Consider the following 18020-nt stretch of genomic DNA (forward strand, 5'->3'; position numbering starts at 1 on the left):
GAGATAGTCAAATCTACCGAACCCATACAGAGATTTGTAACTGAAAATAAGAGATAAAATATAAAGTTTTTTCTTAAGAAACATTTGATAACTATCTATCAAAGAATATCTGGACATTATAATGATTTTGCATGTGAAATTTGAAAATTTTCTGATGCATAAAAGTATTTTTAATCTTAAGATGAAAATTACTTTGCATGTTGTCTATCCAACATGACAAAAAGAAAAAAAAAAAGCATGAGAAATACATTGCTTTACAAACCTTAAGACTTGATAACAAAAAAAAAAATTATATTTTGCATATGAAAGCATTGTAATGTTTCTTGATAATCTGCCAAATTTTGTTAACATTCGATTACTATTTGAAAAGTTATAGCATGAAGACTATAACAAGTACAAAATGGTTATAAGGTTGATCCCAGGTACTGAGCCTATGCTTAAAAAGAGTTAAAGACACATGCAGTCAGAATGCTGTTTAGCTTGAAACAACCTTAGGAGGTGTTGAAATTACGCAACATTTGACAGATCTTTTGTTTATTTAGTTATTCATTTTGTCTAAAATTTTTGTTGATTTCCAATCAATTTGATTGTCAGAATCTCTCAAATGAAAAGAAAAAGTGCTTCTTTCAGTTTGCCCTACATAATTTTTCTTAGAAGAAAGGTTATGCTTTATGACCACCTGTTGACTAGTTTTCTTGCTAGAAGATAATGTGAGACTGAAATGGATGCACAAATGTGTCAAAAATAGTATCACTAATTTAGTCTTCTGATAGTTTGTTCAATTTTCGTTTTTTACTAATTACTACATGCGATATTATGTTCTCTTATTACAATCTTACAACAGTTCAATCATAGGTGCAGTGTCTTGAAATAATCTTACAGCAGTTTTATCATATGTTCAGAGCCTTAATATCAATTGACTATGATATAAATACAAATGATAAAAGGTACAGTTCACCAACTTAATCTAGTTCACACTGAAACATTTTGTTCAAGTAACTGAGTATATACGTAGCATCTAGACTACTACTACATCTGTCATATCCCAGCTGCCCTTATGAGCCCTGTTATTGGATGAAAGGCCTTGTTTGCACTAGATATAACAGATATACTATGGTTCTCACATTGATCCATTCTTCTTTACTTTCACTTATACATTGTTATAAGTCTTGATTTCAGTCTTACAGCAGAGGTCCAGGGTCATGAAATAAGACATCCAAGTCAACCATAAGTCTTAAGTCTTATATCAATCTTTTAGCAACTTGATCAAAGGTCTTAAGTCTTAATATGAAGGCTTACAAGCCTGGAGTCTCATAAACAACCCCAATCATATATATATATATACTGTCCTACCATAATATTAGAGAATGGTATGTTCCATAGAAGTGACCCATCCTGTCCTAAATGGTGTGAATTGCCCAGCATGTCCCTTGATACCTGAAAAATGTAAAGCCGTAGCAGACAAGGCATTTTCCTTGTTGGGAAAGAAGTGACCTCAAAAAAGATGTGATTTATGGTGCATGTGCCTCTAGTGCATCATTGAAAGCAACAACAGACCTGGCTTATGTGTCAATTCTTACAGTCTCAAGAGTTTACAAGCAGTGGTTGGTGAATAAATAAACAATCATCAGAAAGTGCAATTCAGGCTGCAAGAAGCTACTGAACCAAAGGACGGCTGGCAGATTTTGCATTTTGTGAGAAGAAATAGGCAGTCACATATAGAAAAGCTCACCACAGACTTCAACATTGACAGTGACAGACCTGTGTTCATGAAAGCCATGCACCAGAAGCTGCAAAAAATTGGCATTCAAAGTAGAGTGGCAAACCACAAATAAATTGTGCCTGAGAATAACTGCTAAATCTGCCTACAGTGGTGCCATGAATGAAAAGATTGGACTATTTAACACTGATAGAAGAAACATGTATCTAACTGTTCAGGCCCCTGGTTTTGGATAAATTTTGCTGATATGGGACAGCTCTTTTTATCATCTAGATGGTACGCATAATGTAATGGCATACCTTAATATCATCTCTGAACAGGCACACTTAACAATGCACACTACTGGTCCACATACTCAAGGAGTACAATACTACAGCATAAAAAGCCAGAATTAGGATGGTGTGGTTTTATGAAAATGAGATGGACCCCAGCCACCTTTCTTGGCCACCATAGTCCTCATATATTAAACTCATTGAGCACATCCAGGATGATCCTGATATGTTGCAGACACAGCTCACTACTACCCACATTTCACAGAGAGCTGCAACAAATGGTCCCATATCACTACATCTATCTGTAAATATTTAGTGGAATCAATGCGGAAACATGTTGCAGCTGTAATTGCCACTGGTAGTGAACTGACCAGCTATTGAAGGTATTCTCTAAATATTTGATAAGGCAGTGTGAATTCAAAGTGAAGATTAATCTCGCATCAGCTTAATCACATATCCACAGTATGGTGGTTGTCAGATTTTGTTAATAATATAATATATATGTTCTTCTTTTTGCCAATATATATATATTTATTTAGAACAAGTAAAACGTATGTACAACAAAGTTTTCCCACTATAGAGATTACAGGCATATCATAGGAAAGTATTAAGAGTGGTCCACATACCAGCCTGCAGTTTGTCTTCCAGAGGGCAATTCAACGGGACGACTAATGACACAGAAATATAACGAATCTGGTGAGAAGTAACATGCAAAAGATTCCTCTCCTGTAATGATAATCCATTATAGGCAATGTGAATCAATTCACAGAACCACCACATTAGAGTAATGGGAGATAAGTCACAAGAAATATAAGATTTCTAATGAATGAACAATCGATTCCTACAACCTCTAAAAAAGTTAGTATGAGCCACATAACACTTGAGGGTCCTAACAGGACATAACAAACAATCAGGATTGGAGTGGTTATAAAGGTGAGAAATGGCTGACAAATTTATTGGTGAGAAGGATCTTTCCCTTTCCCTAGCTGCCAAAGTCTTTGAAAGACCTCGTTGGGGTAAAGCAGGAGAAATGTGAATTGATAAAGAGTCCAATGCACATGGAGTGCAAACAACTCCGACTGACAACATCCACAAGCAAACAACAACAAAAAATACAACTTAAGAGAAAGGTTAAAGCTCTAGATGTCCAGAAAGTGATGAAATCGTGCTCCCACTGCTCCTTCACCCACAGAATAGTCACTGACGCCATTGTTGATGATCCGTCCGAGTCGAAGATCCTCGAGAATACAGACAGACTTTATTATGGGAACCAATAGACCTGGGAACCCGAAGGAGGAGGTCGGGAAACACTACGAGCTGACACTCCTAAATTAGCATCAGAAAGGTGAGAAGCTAACAATGATAAAGAAGAATGTAAACAAGCTGAATCATTTCATGATTCCAACATCATTGGAATTCCGGCAAACCTCGTGAGATGGAGAAATAGAGTTTCCCATAACTCCCTGAGGGCAGAAGATTGGAAACGAACAATTTCTAACAAGACATCTCTTCCCAGTAAATTCCAACAACAAACCAGCCAAGAAACCAGAGAAAGAACTGAAGAAGACAAGCTGACTGAAGTAGATGTCAGCAAAGTCCCCAACTTGTCCTCAAATTGCTGAGGGGAATGTTGATAGGCTTTCAACAAAAGTTGGATCGAAGATAAATACCTCAGGACAGTATTGAGTGTAAGACAAATCCAAGAAAACTATAGTCTGTTCAAAGTGATCACAGGTTCCAATCTAGAACCCCACAGATTGAAAAATGGTTCCATCCATTAGGAATCTAAATATTCCTGGTGGTGAAATGCCAAAGCATGCTGTTCGGATAAACATGGGGAATAAAGCTTAGCTATCTCATTGCATAACTGAGCAGCAAATCTCCCAGCATGAACAGGAATGTCAGGAGAAGGAGGAAACCAAGTAGTTTCTAGCCATCCTTTCCACTAACAAGGAAAGAGTAGAGTCAAAGGCAATAGGAATAACCCCCCAAACCTCACAAACCCGAGTAACAAACTGGACAAAAGGGGCTGGAGGTGGCTGATCAAAAGGATTCTCTGTTGAGGCTGACCTTGTAAAAAAAGGAGCTGGAAAAAGTATGAATTCTCTCCAACTGATCCCGAGTCATTTGCAAAAGCCAACTCGGTACCCCTTGGAGAGACACCCTCAGTCTGCATATATGACTCCATCTCGCAATGGATCATATCGCAAACAGTCTCAACTGAGAGTGGCCCCTCACCTGGCCAATGACAAACATCATATAGCAGAGATGAAAGAGAAGATGTCTGGTTGGCCTCTGTAGTAGAAACTTTAATTCAGGAATTCATACCCATTGGTTATTTTTTTTAATTAATTAATTTATAAATATAAGCGTAGATATAACTGTAGTCACGCCAATTATGTCCAAAGTCACAAGATAAATTATGTGAATAATCACAACACTTCTGTTTATAGAAACCTGTACCGAACGTTTTGTCGAGAAAATGTGATTACATTATCTGAATGAGGTGCCTATATACAGTACCTAGATAGAGGGAGCATTGAATTTGGTGGAGAAATTTGCAAATTAGAATTTGCCAAGGGCAGTCGAGCAGGGTATATAAAGACTGGAACAAGTGTTTTCAATGCTTAGATGGGCAAAGAGCAAAAACCCTGGAGATCGAGAAATAGTTATAGTGTCAGCAGAGGTAAGTATGTTTTGGAATATTTGACATGCACATTTTAAAACAGCAGGATTTACATTCTTATAATTAACAAGGCATTGCAGGAAGTTAAGAGCATTGCAAGATGCAGATGTCATTAAGTCCCCTTTCCTCACAGCCAGTGAGCTTAAACTGTCTCATAAACATCCAGACAATGAAGGCATATAATTCTTTGGCCAGCCATCGTGCATGATACAGTGCTTCAAGTGCTATAAATCAGACTTCAAGATGGTGGATGCCACCTAGAAAAGTTACAGCTATTCAAGAAGCTCTTGATAATCACCTCTAGGTTAGCTGACCTGAATCTGTCTTGTAGAAATTTTGGAAAATACTGTCATGTCATACAGAATATTCCAGAAACAGAAAGTGACAGCACAGATCATATATATGAAATGTTCTTGAACATTTTGAATAATGTGGTGTACTCTGGAATATTCCAGGATATGCTCCAATATTCTAGAATGTTATAGAAAAGTTAATAATAATATGCTAGAACATTCCAGAATAATCTAGAACCTTCTAGAATTTAGAATATTCATAATTTGCAGATATAATGTGAACTACAAAGTAAAACTTCAACTACCTTGAGCAGCCCCTGAATGATATTCGCTATGTATAATATTTGGTGTGATTTCTTGTATATTGGAACAAGATGAGGGGGTGAGGGTGTTGTAAATCAAAACTTCAAAAATAAGGACCACCCTAATCCATAGTCATGACTGACTACTGTGTAGCTTTTAATGTTATGCTGGAGTATTTTAGTGGAGGTTGAGGTATCTTTCTTGGAAACTAGAAAATGTAAATATCAAAACCATTTATCGACAGTATTAAATCATCAAAATCTTTCTAATACAAAGACAATATAAAAAAAGAAGAATGAGTTAAGTTCTATGTCATACTGAGGTGAAAAAAGCATCTCACTACACTAACAAAATATATAACATTTAAAAAATAATATAAATACAAAAGTTTATCTTTGAAGCTGAGAAACTTGTAGTAGTGAAATCTCCCAACTCCCTACAATACAAACACAGGGGTGGATTCAGTCTTTAATGCTGATCCAGGGAGTGGCAGCCACCTGATAGCATTCCAATGGACAGCATCAATGATAAGGGTTTTTGGGTGGGGGTGGGGAGCAAAGCCCCATTTGAAAACTTTGAATTTTCTGTGGTCTGCAACAAATTTAGATGAACCTCCTTTAGAGAAAAGTCCAAAAACATAGTTCTGTATGACATCTGTTTCAACACATTCATTACACTATAATGGAATTGCCTGAGCATACTGAGATGATTCACTGATAATACTGCACCTTTTTTAAACTTTCTTTATATTGTGTTTCCTTGAATGAGATTCCTAGAAGCGTAAACACAATAAACATTTAGATGGATAAATTATCAGGATAACCCCACACACCATCACCTTTCTGGCACCAAACTTACTGAATCTTAACCCATTTAGTGCAGCAGGGATGTGTATTTCCCAGTGCAAAGGGTTAAAAAAGGCATAATAGTCAATTTGCATTCATATAAAACTAAAACTAACAAACTTCACCTTGAATAACTGTATCCATCTCTCTGCACATTTACATGTTTCAACTCAACTTAATCTAACAGTTATATGTTGAATTGTTTGAACTGCTGAAAATGTCAACAACTCCAGTTATTAAACATAGACAATAGAGAATATTGTGTATATTTTTACGTGTCCACTGACACAATTAAGGTGTTTTCACCAATCTGGAGTCAACGTTTTCTAGTTCCAGACAACAAACAATTAGATTTGTCAAGTGCTGGTGATAAAGTCTCTACTCCACTGCTTATTGTGGCAGTGACTGTAGTCCATATGTAGCCTAGGTGATAATGCACTTCCTCTTCAACAAGCATAGGCAGTCACAACTGATACAGGGAAAAAAAAATAAAAAATAAAAAAATAATGTAAGCTTCTCAACTTAATTGCATTCTTATCTTGCAGTAGATGTTTGAAATTTGTTTGAAAAATAAATCTGATTACCAAACATTTTGCAACAGTGTCTATACCTGAAATATTCTTGGGTCTAATGTGTACTTACACTGTGAATGTACAAATATTTCAATAAATATACAACTCTCAAAAGAACTGCAAATGGAAGTTTTCTATAGTACCATATTCTAAAAAAATTACTTTTAAAATGTAATGACTACAAACATTACTGAAAGTTTTACATGTAGTCTGCAGCATTAGTAGCACAAAAATGATAATACTTTAGTTAGTGTTTTATACTTTGTCTCTGATGAGTCGAATTCTAACAACTAGTATAAGCAATATAACTAGCATTTAGCAATAATTCCCTATCTCAGTAAAAAATATAGTTCTATGGACCTTGAACCATCAAGTTCTGACTCTTGGACAGGAACCTGAATTCTAGTCCAGTACAGGGGCTTCATTGGAACAGTAGGAGTGACTGGTGGCTTCCTACCTGTTAGGAGCAGAATGAAAATGCATAAAGTAATTCATTAGGAAATAATAAAACATAAGCTGCAGTGAATACAAATTAACTCTATGATTAACTGATCTGGAAATAAAACATGATATACAATAAAGACAATGTAAAATTATCCCTAGTGTGCAATTGCATTCTGGTACTCTATGAAAATAAGGAGCAATCATATTTTGATGCTCTCTGCCAGTAATAAGTGTTCATATTTAGGGCTGTGTGATTAATTTGATTATCTATGAGCATCAATTCAATCTATTAATGTCACAAAAATAACCAATTAATTGAAATTAGTGTTTCAGGTTATTACTGTTTTCAATTACTCCAACCTATCTAGTATTTATGATTTTTTATTATTGTTTTCTATTAATTCCAGTTTGTCCAGTTTAATCCATTAAGGACACGAATCACAAAAATAATCAAACAATTGACATTAAGTTTTCAATTATTACTATTTTGGATTATTTCAATTATCCAAGTAATAAAAATATTGATAACTCTGTACTAGTAATGAGTGTCTGTATTTGATATTCTCTAATAATAATAATAATAATGAGTGCTCATATTTGATACTCTGTCAGTAAAGCGTGTCCATATTTGATACTATGTGCCAGTAATTAAAGATGTTATAATTTTCCTATACTGATAATGTATTTCCAATAGGTACCTTCCGCTCACAAGATTAGCTATTCTCGTTCAATGCTGCCCTCTATATGCAAACTTTTCAGAACACAAGCCTTACACCCCCCCCCCCCCCACCCTTCTGACAGAACTTGTATCACCAATTGATTCTGGACAAAGGGACACCAGTGAGGTAGAAAGTCCAACAGTCAAGCTCCTACTGGCCCCAAACCCACAGGGTAGTCACAGATACTGTTGACAATGGATGTTTTGTTGTTGAGGAAATCCCCAATTAGTAGAAAGAGGTTAGGATTAGAAGGATGAAGGACTGGATATGGAAATATGAGACTCTGACTAAGACAAACGGGTGACAAAGGACATGAGGGTGGATTGCTGATGGGCTGATGTAACCCAAAGATCAATCAATAGTTTCTGGGATAGTACCAAAAACATGACATCACAAAAATGAGGCAAGAAGCAAGTCCTGTAGATATGGAGTGGGTAAACTGATCCAGGCCAACACAGCATCCCTATCAATAAGGTCCCAACAGCAGAGAAACCACATGTGTAATGCCAGAGCCAAGGAAGAAATGCGGGCTGATGTGGAAGAAAAAATGTGCTGGGTATCCACAGAAAGCCCTTCAGGATTTCTGTGGAGTGCCTCAGAGAGGAGATGTATGGAAGAAAGATACCGTAGATGGGTGGTTAGGGTAAGATGAAGGAGAGAATATTGGAAATGGGGAAAACTAACATTATAATTGGGAGAAACCCCCCAAAAGAGGTAGAAAGAGGTAACAACAAACACAACAATTGCTAATCCAATGGTAAGAAAGGGCATGCTCATCTTATGGCCTTGTGTGGGGGGGGGGCAGGCTGATCCCCTCACTTAATTGAGAGACAAAGTGATCAGCATTTACCCGAATATCTGGGAAGGGAGGGAAAACCAAAATGGTTGAGATAAGGTTTCATGTGATAAAGAAGGTCAAGGGAATAATATACAGAGCAAAGGGATAAAACATCCCAAACCTGAGACACAAAAACCGTGAAGACTGAATTAGGCCTAGATAATTCCTAGGGTAGCAAGTGGGAAGAAACGGCAAACTCTGGAAGCAGGAAAAGATGATCAAAATCCTCATCATTCTGTCGAATTTCCACCAATTCAGGAGGAACCTGGGGGATGTCAGGGGACAAAAGTTTACCCATGTAGGGTTCCATCTCCCGATGTATAAAAGTAGAAAGATCTATTGTCAGGTTGCCAGCACCTGAAACCTGAGAAACATTGTACATTTGCTGTTATGTTAAACTTATATTAAAGTTTTTCTTCATTACCCATTCACGCCATCTCCAAGCATTATTAGTCTCAAAATGGGTTCCTCGTCATTGAACATTAATTGTTGGTGTGACTCCCGAAGTGGTAACATGAACTTCGGAATTCATAATACAAAACAGAACTCATAAGTGATCAAGTTTTGCCAAAAGAGATAGCGACAAATTGAAATGAGTTATGGTAGAAAATAAATTAAATGTTAAGTTAAAAAAGAAACCACTTTTGGTGGGAACAAATGTCCCGTCATAACACGTTAGCATTAGCACACAAAAAACGTCTGAACTAGAACCCTGCCAAATGAGAAATGAAGATTTGGTAGAAGAGTGTAGAGGGAGTCACATGCATCATGTGAGCATGTCATGCTACTGTTGGTTAAAAGATTACGCATGATGATTTGCATAAGAGACATATTGGAACATATTTCCAACAGAAGGGGGGGGTGAGCAAGACTTGTAGCATGCGTTATGAAAAGTTTGCATATTGAGGGCAGCACTGAACAAGAATAGCTAATCTTGTGAGCAGAAAGTACCCATTGGAAATACATTATCAGAAAAATTATAACATCTCTCATTACTAGCACAGAGTATCAAATATGGACACTCATTACTGACAGAGAGTATCAAATATGAACACTCATTATTATTATTATTATTATTAGAGAATATCAAATACAGACACTCATTACTAGTACAGAGTTATCAATATTCTTATTACTTGGATAATTGAAATAATCCAAAATAGTAATAATTGGAAAACTTAATGTCAATTGTTTGATTATTTTTGTGATTTGTGACCTTAATGGATTAAACTGGACAAACTGGAATTAATAGAAAACAATAATAAAAAATCATAAATACTAGATAGGTTGGAGTAATTGAAAACAGTAATAACCTGAAACACTAATTTCAATTAATTGGTTATTTTTGACATTAATAGATTGAACTGATGCTCATAGATAATCAAATTAATCACACAGCCCTAAATATGAACACTTATTACTGGCAGAGAGTATCAAAATATGATAGCTCCTTATTTTACATAGAGTACCAGAATGCAATCACAAACTAGTGATATAGAGGGCAGCACTGAATGAGAATAGCTAATCTTGTGAAAGGAGGTAAGTACCGTCTCGGAATCTATTTAACACTCTCTGCTAATAATGAGTGTCCATATTTGATTCTCTTTGCTGGTAATGTGTGATTATATTTTGTTACTCTATACCAGTAATAAGTAATTGTATTTGACACTCTTCTAGTAATGAATATATATAGACACACACACACACACATATATATATGTATACTAAAGAATAATTCATATTGAGAAGGCTTTTTAAGTTGAGATCCCAGCACAAAATACCCCAGATCCCTCTCTTCAGAGTGGTCCTGGGTACTTGATAGAATGGAATCTACCTTGTATTATGTTGTGAAAGTTAACAGGTGCATCACAGATGGGTGTCTAACTTGTATAATGTTGTGAAAGTTAACAGGTACATCACAGATTGATGTCTAACTTGTATTATGTTGTGAAAGTTAACAGGTACATCACAGATTGATGTCTAACTTGTATTATGTTGTGAAAGTTAACAGGTACATCAGAAGATTGTGCACATTCACTTCATTGAAATAGTGACATATGAACATCAAACTTAACATTAAGTGTTTTGTTTCCTGAAGTAGTAACTAGGAAACATAAAGTCAGTTCATAATTTGTATACGAGCCAATTTGACAAATTTGTTGTACACTTCTTAAGTACAACAACAACAAAAAACACTTCACACCTATTGCTGCATTCATATATTCTTTTACATGGACATTATGCTTTCTCATAGTTGAGTTGATGTAATCTTTAAGGTAGGGCAAATGCATTCTTGAATACCATGTTTGTACTTCATAGTTCTTTCCCTAGTAGCATTTCAAATCAATCTTAAAATCATATGATGCCAATAACCATAAGAAGCTTTCAAGCAGTATGATGTTACAACTCTTTTTGTAATTTATTGCAAATGTACACTAAATAACAAACAATGCATTCTGAAATTATAAAATTATTTATTCATCAGGGTAAAGTAGATCATCATGATAAACAAATTCTAGTTAGTATTCAATCTGAATTATGTTTCACAATTCATAGTTGTATATTTAAAACATTTTGTCTTAGGGTTTCATCTAGAAATATTCAGCATCTCATAAAAGCTAGTCTTTAGGCTTCTCAGAAAGCCAAATTCTAAAATAAAACCTAAATGATCTGAAAATGCCACTCTGGCATCTTGCATAAATAATGAAGACAAAAATGTGTTGCCTAGAACAATAAGCCAGCTTAAAATGGTTAAGATATCCCATTCAAGACTTTGTTTGGCATCTACCTAGTTAATTTTCTGGGTGAGATATACTATAAACTGTAGCCATTATACAAAGAAGTAAATACAAGGTTGTGGCATGCAATTCATATATAATGGTTGTAATATACTGATGGTTAACTAGAAGTTTCATTACAACGTAGTTACTTACTACAAAAAAAAAACCCACAGGTTTCAATGCATAAAATGATAAAATTCATTTGAAATATTCTAGCTAATCTTGAAACCACTTTGTTGTTTGCACTTCTGTTGAAAGGGGAAAATCTGAAGGCACACGAACTGGCCAGGTTAAGTTCGTTTTTTCCTTACTGGCTCAGATTATTTTAATTTTAATTTAATTACACTGTGCACTGAATTGAATACAAGACTTTTCAACTGAGTTTAATAATGAAACAAGCAGTGTTTCAGATTAAGTTATCTTCTGATAGATGTGACTGATATTGACAATGATTTTTCTTCTACATTCATATTTCAGGTAAATTTTATAAAACCATCTTTCTCAGTGATGACTACACATCATTCACTAATAGTTTTTATCATCAGATTTTGGCACTGTTTCAATGTAAAAATCATTAAAACCACAGCAGTGCTACTATGAAAAGCAGTGCTACTAGTGATAAATGCAGAACTAACAGCTTTTGCATGTGATGTTGAAGAGATCACATGTCAAAAACATATAAACTTTAACATAATAAATGGTTTCCTGACAAGGCACCACTACAAGCATTAATTATGTGGTTGAAGTATGCAAAATTCCACTGCTTTAGTATTCCCTAATAGCTCCTACACTGTCTTCAATTTTATTACACTAAATTTGATGTGTAAGAATAAATTTAACATTTTTCTTACCTAAAAATGTATTTCAGATAGATACTCACCTCTCCACAGAGCTGATAACTAATAACCTCACACCAGTGGCAAAAAATGACTGTGAATATGCCAAACCTTGAAAAAATTCCCACTCTTACACACATATATTAATGTACAGCACCATTCCATGATTCAATCAACATTAAATTATAGTCCTCTGCCAACAGGAGGGCAACTCATTCATACTCAGTAAACCCAATAAGCACTCACACCTTAACAAAGGCAAAGAAAATACATCTGAAGAGGAAAAGCAGGGTAGAAGGTGAGAATCTATGTGAAAAACATTTTCAGGTAAGAAAAATGTTAACTTAAGAAATACTACTCATCTACTCCGCAGAAGTGATAGCTAGAATCCCACTTTGACAAGATAGTGGAGGGGCTGGTGAAGATAAAGAAATTAAAAAGGTTAGCTCCTTCCCAAAAAGTAATACTCCTGGAATGTATCACCCATTAGGGAAGGGAAGGGGATCTAGTGGAGCATCAATTGGTAGTAGACTGAAGCCATTTCATGCATTTCCCCACCCAATTAAAGTGGTAGAGCAAAAAGGTAGTGTCAAGAACCTCCTGCATGGTGCTAAAGTGTCACACTGGTGAGTGAAACGTAAAGAATGCTCAATCAGGCAGTATATCTCAGTGTCTGAGGTGGTTGGAAGAGAAAAAAATGTTTAGTGAATCTAGTGTAATAAGTCAGGCATTACACTACAAGAGATGCACTTATGTAAAAATGCTTACCAGGATAAGCAGATGCATGGAGGAACCATCCCAGACATACATCCCATCCAGAATGCAAAACCAATACGACTGGCATAACCATCAGGAATGGTTTATATAATGAGGTGATCTGTAATGCACTTCTAGGTAAACGTCACAGCCCAGCTTTCGATCAAGGGGTGCATCATTCAGTCTCCTACCAACGGTGTTACACTGACCCGAAGAGGGGAAAGGGAAAGAAAATGAGAGAGAGGAAATTGCATGGGGAACAATGTTACAAAAGTGTTCAGATTAAACAGGAATCACCACATTAGTACAAGGTCCCACACTGACAGAATATAGCCAGTTACCACAAATATGGATGACAGGTACTAGCCAGGTGTAAAGGTAGAATCACATCTGGTGTTGTTGACTTTTTTAACCCTGAAGTATGGCTTGAAAAGTAATATAATTTACATATATATATATATATATTGTTGAAGCAGTCTTGTGGAAAACCCTATCTTAACAGCAGACAATGAGCAGGAACATATGGGCTGAATACTGTCTGTTATTGTCAACTCAATTTTGGGAGAGTGAAGTATCCCCTGTGATACAACACCAGCCACTTTTTTCTCCATAATATATAATAAATATAAATAATAAGTTAGTTATGGCACCTACAAAATAAAATAATTAAAAACTGATTCCGTAGATCCTATCTGTAGATTGGAGAATGGCAAAAGCAAGAGGTAGATGAAACCACAATTAGGTGTAAGGCATGTGACACTAAGGTTTCAGGGATCATCCACATCTCTGCTTGCAAGATGTCATTCAGGGAATGTTGATGGGCTAGAAGCAAGAGAATTTTGAGATGATGCATCTGATGGAAGGAGACATGAAATTGATTTAAAGTGTCATCATCCATATTGGAATAAACTAGCTGCATGAGCTAATAAACTGATCTGGTAAAAGTTGATATAAATTACTAGATGAAGAGGAATTCCATAGCAAGAGAAAACATTGCCATTTGCCCTTGAAAAGCCAAGTAAAAAAAGTAAGTAAGATGGAGAAGAGTCACACAACCTGGAGGAAGGAAGTGTCCAATGGCCCATCAATGGTAAACAAATCCTTTGGATTGATAAAAGTGCAAGGGTGAATAGCTAATAAGATGGAGCAAGAAAATAGGATACTCTGCAAGAAACTCCTGCCCACCTTGCAAGAGACTGAACAAAAGCCATGGGTGAAGATGATGGCATGGTGAAACATGAATGTCTGAAGCTGAAATACAAAGGATTTCCAATATGAAAGAGGTTTCTGGGATGTCAAAAGGCAAAGGAGTGGAAATCACAATTGAACAGGCCAAAGAAGAACAATGATAGAAACTATGCAAGGGATGTTTCAAATAAGAGACTGAACTTTCAGAAGAATTTGAAGAGGAGGATAGACATACAGAGAGAGATTGGATCAATCTTGATTCAGATTATCCATCACCAGAGATGCAGAGTCTGGGACTAGAGACCAAAAAAGTTGAAGCTTAATGATGAAGGGAGTCACAAAGGCATGGATGAGAGGACTACTAAAGTGGAAAAAAATCCACTGAAAAACGAGGATATAGAGACCACTGTGTAGGAAAAGTTCCATCACCAGGTTTAAAGCTCCTGGGTCAAGATAAGCCAACAACCAAATGTGGTGGTTGTGAACCCAAAAGAGAGAGTCTAAAACAAGGAAACAGAGGTCCTGAGAAAGAGTGCCACTCTGTCAGTTGGTGAAAAAAACAACAATGGAATTGTCTTAATGGATCATGACAAGATGACTAGACAGATGAGACAGAGTAGCAGCATCTTAAAAATGTAAATTTGTAGAGAATGTTACACTGAAAACCAAACCCAAGAAATGGTACAGGTGTCCAGACTCCTGCCCCACCCAGGCAAAGAAGCATCAGTAAACAGATGTAAGTTTAGGAGAGGTGGGGGGAAGATGGATGCCCAGATTATGTAGGATTAAATGAGTCACAACATCAATAAAAGGTGAAGAGAAGGAAGAAGAGATATAAGAGAAGTCAGTGGATTTCTGGACATACTCCACTGACTGTCCAGAGTCCAGTGAAAGGGATGCATATGGGTGCAGCCAAAAGGAACAAGGGACTTGAGAGAAGAGAGAGTCCCCAAAAGAGACAGAACCTTTCACACAAGAAGAGAATGAGACATGAGAGCTTGGTAGCTAGAAGTTGCATGTCTTGAAGATGTAAAGTAGAAGGTTAATCCCACTTTGCATTCAAACTGAGAAAGATCCATAAGTGAAAGAGATACCGAGTGAGAGGCTATACATATTTGAAGAGCTTGACCAGTAAATGCAAAGAATACAACTCCAGAAAGAAAAGGGAAGTTGAAGCAGTGGTTACTCATCCAATCGTCATACAGTAGTGAACTGTAAACCTAAGGAATGTATCCCTCCTTGCAAAAAGCCCTCATGACTGATTGAAAACATATGGGGATGTAGTCAGCCCAAAGGGAAGAGTTTTCAAATGAAATTTTTTGTGTTTTACAAGATCCAAAGGAAGCAATGGACAGAAAGACAAAATGGAATACAGATAAAAGCATCCAATACAGTCTTTTTCATCTACATTCTGGGAAAAAGTACCCATCTATTTTGAACCAAGAGATGTCAAAAATTGCTTCAAGTGTGATAGATCTATGATAGGTCACCAATCTCCTGTCTTCTTGAAATTGACAAAAAAGATAATAGTAAAACAGCAGAGTAGGATTGAAGACCTATTCCACAGCGTTTATAGTATTTAGAGAAGACACAGACTCCAGGCACCAAAAATGCAAAGGATCTGAGAGGGGAAATAAAAAAAACAGACATAGGTGAAAGAGGAGATTAAGCTTGGTAGGCCTGGAAAAGACCCTGTGAAAGCATTTGTGCAACCCAATGGTCTTCTGCAAAGGGAGTTCCCAATTGTGCCAGCCAAGCTTTTACTGGATTGGAGCCAATATTAATGATAATTAATCCTCAGAGAGGGAGGGGGGACATCAGATGGTAGCAAGAAGACAAAGAGCAAGAGAGGGGTTAGCCCTAGGAGATTCTAGAGAAAAAGAAACCTGATGAAACAGAGAAATGCAGAAAATCAAAGTGGGTAGAGAACTACTGATGAGCTATCTCAGCTCAAGATTCCAAAGTATAAGGAACTCCTTCAAAAAGCTCTTCAGGTAGGGTGCAACATGGAGGTCACTGAGATAAGACAGAGAGGTTAACTCTAAAAAGTAAGGCATCCCAGCTAAGTAAATCTCAGAAACAAAGTATCCAAGTCAACTGAGATACAATGGTAGAATAAATCAAAGTCACATTGGAGAACAGGTATGTGCAAGTTTCTCTTGTAAAGTTGACAGAGTTGTGATGTTAGGCTTCTGAAAGTTGGTGAAGTGTGGACATATAGCAAAGAAGTTGAGCAAGCAAAAGATGAAGACAAGCAGACTAAGGAAAAGAGAGATATAAGAAAGGAGAAAAACAAGACAGTTCTTGACCATATGCCATGGTAAAAGCATCACAAGATGATGCTGGATCTGAAGGTCAGGACAAAGGTAAGAAAAAAAGGAATCAGCATGAACACAAATATCTGAAGAAGGGGGGAAGAGAAGATAGTCAGAAGAAAAAGGTAGCCCAAGAAAAGGAAAACAGGGAGAATGTCACACACATGTGTAATCAAATACAGCAAAAGATGAAGGTGGAATTACTTGATCCTTGTCAAGAAGAGAGGAATCAGAAGTAAAAAGCAGTTGGTTAAAAAAGCTGATCAAAACCATCTAAAGATGGGAAAGGCTCAGCTGAAGCAACAGAAGCAGGTGGTTAAGAATCCTGGTTCTGAGATGAATAAGGTAGAATAAAACCAACCACCTGATGCACAATGGCAGTAATATCACGGATTGTCAAAATGCCTCCAATCACCATTATAGCAGTAAATGGCTCTTGTTGAGGAATGTCAGGACCTCAGCAGATGTCAGAAACATCGATAGGCAAATTTAGATGATCCATGAAATATTTACCTGTTGTTTTTTTTATGTTTGATTTTTATATTACATAATTTATAGGAAAGAATATCTGTTGTACTCGAGTGCAAGAAACAATAAGTCAAATAGTATTTTAATTCAAAGTTAAAGTAAAAAATACAATGCAAGAATTCTGTACTTCTGAGATGAAACATCTTAACACAGTAGTATTGAGGAGAAAATGAGATTTTATTAAGATGTAGTGCTCTGATGGGGTTTATTGCACATAAAGGCTGTCTCACCTTCCTACTGATGGCAAACTATAGTCTAATTCTGACTGCATCATACACTGGCACAGTACATATTAATACATGTAGAGGCGGGAATTTTATTCAAGACTTGGCAAACTCAAAGATTTTTTTGGAAGTGATGCAATTTAATAACTGTTAGTTCTGTGGAGAGATGACTAGCATTTCTGAAACAGGATCTGGGAATGAAAAGCATAAGCAAGTTCAAACTTTTGATCTGTTGAAGTGATTGCAAAGGTGAAACTCAATAATTTAAATTAACAGCTTAATATGCTTGGCAAACACCTGAAACTTCTTGCTTCCTAAATATTTTGGAGAAGACATAGTGTCCCATACAGGCCTAGAGATTTTTGTAGTTTCCCAGTCTATGTGGAAAATACAGTTCTCTATCTACTCAGATGAAACCCTAAGACTTAACTTACCTACAGAATATGCTCCATACCAACCTCCTGTGGGTGGTGCTGGAAATGGTGCTGGGCCTGATCCTGACAAAGGAGGTGGGGGTGCACTTGGACCCATTCCTGGAAGTCTTGGTGGAACTCCAAAGCATGGTGGTGGAGGAGGAGGGATTCCAGAGACTGGTGGTGGAGGAGGAGGAGGAGGGATTCCAGAGACTGGTGGAGGAGGAGGAGGAGGAGGGATTCCAGAGACTGGTGGAGGAGGAGGAGGAGGAGGGATTCCAGAGACGT

At 36.6% G+C, this 18020-nt stretch overlaps 1 protein-coding gene across 1 annotated transcript in view; it reads right to left on the reverse strand.

Moving 5' to 3' along the window:
* The window catches only part of LOC106464415 (protein cappuccino-like), a 67378-nt gene that overhangs the window by 33468 nt on the left and 15890 nt on the right, over positions 1-18020 (reverse strand). Inside the window, exons 7-8 of the mRNA XM_022392117.1 lie at positions 17754-18015; positions 7052-7148 (exon numbers count right to left, since the gene is read on the reverse strand). Of these exons, the coding sequence (XP_022247825.1) occupies positions 7052-7148; positions 17754-18015 (359 nt within the window). The remainder of the gene's footprint in view (positions 1-7051; positions 7149-17753; positions 18016-18020) is intronic.

The sequence above is a fragment of the Limulus polyphemus genome, unplaced genomic scaffold (genome assembly GCF_000517525.1).
Source record: "Limulus polyphemus unplaced genomic scaffold, Limulus_polyphemus-2.1.2 Scaffold1643, whole genome shotgun sequence".
NCBI classification, from domain to species: Eukaryota; Metazoa; Arthropoda; class Merostomata; order Xiphosura; family Limulidae; genus Limulus; species Limulus polyphemus.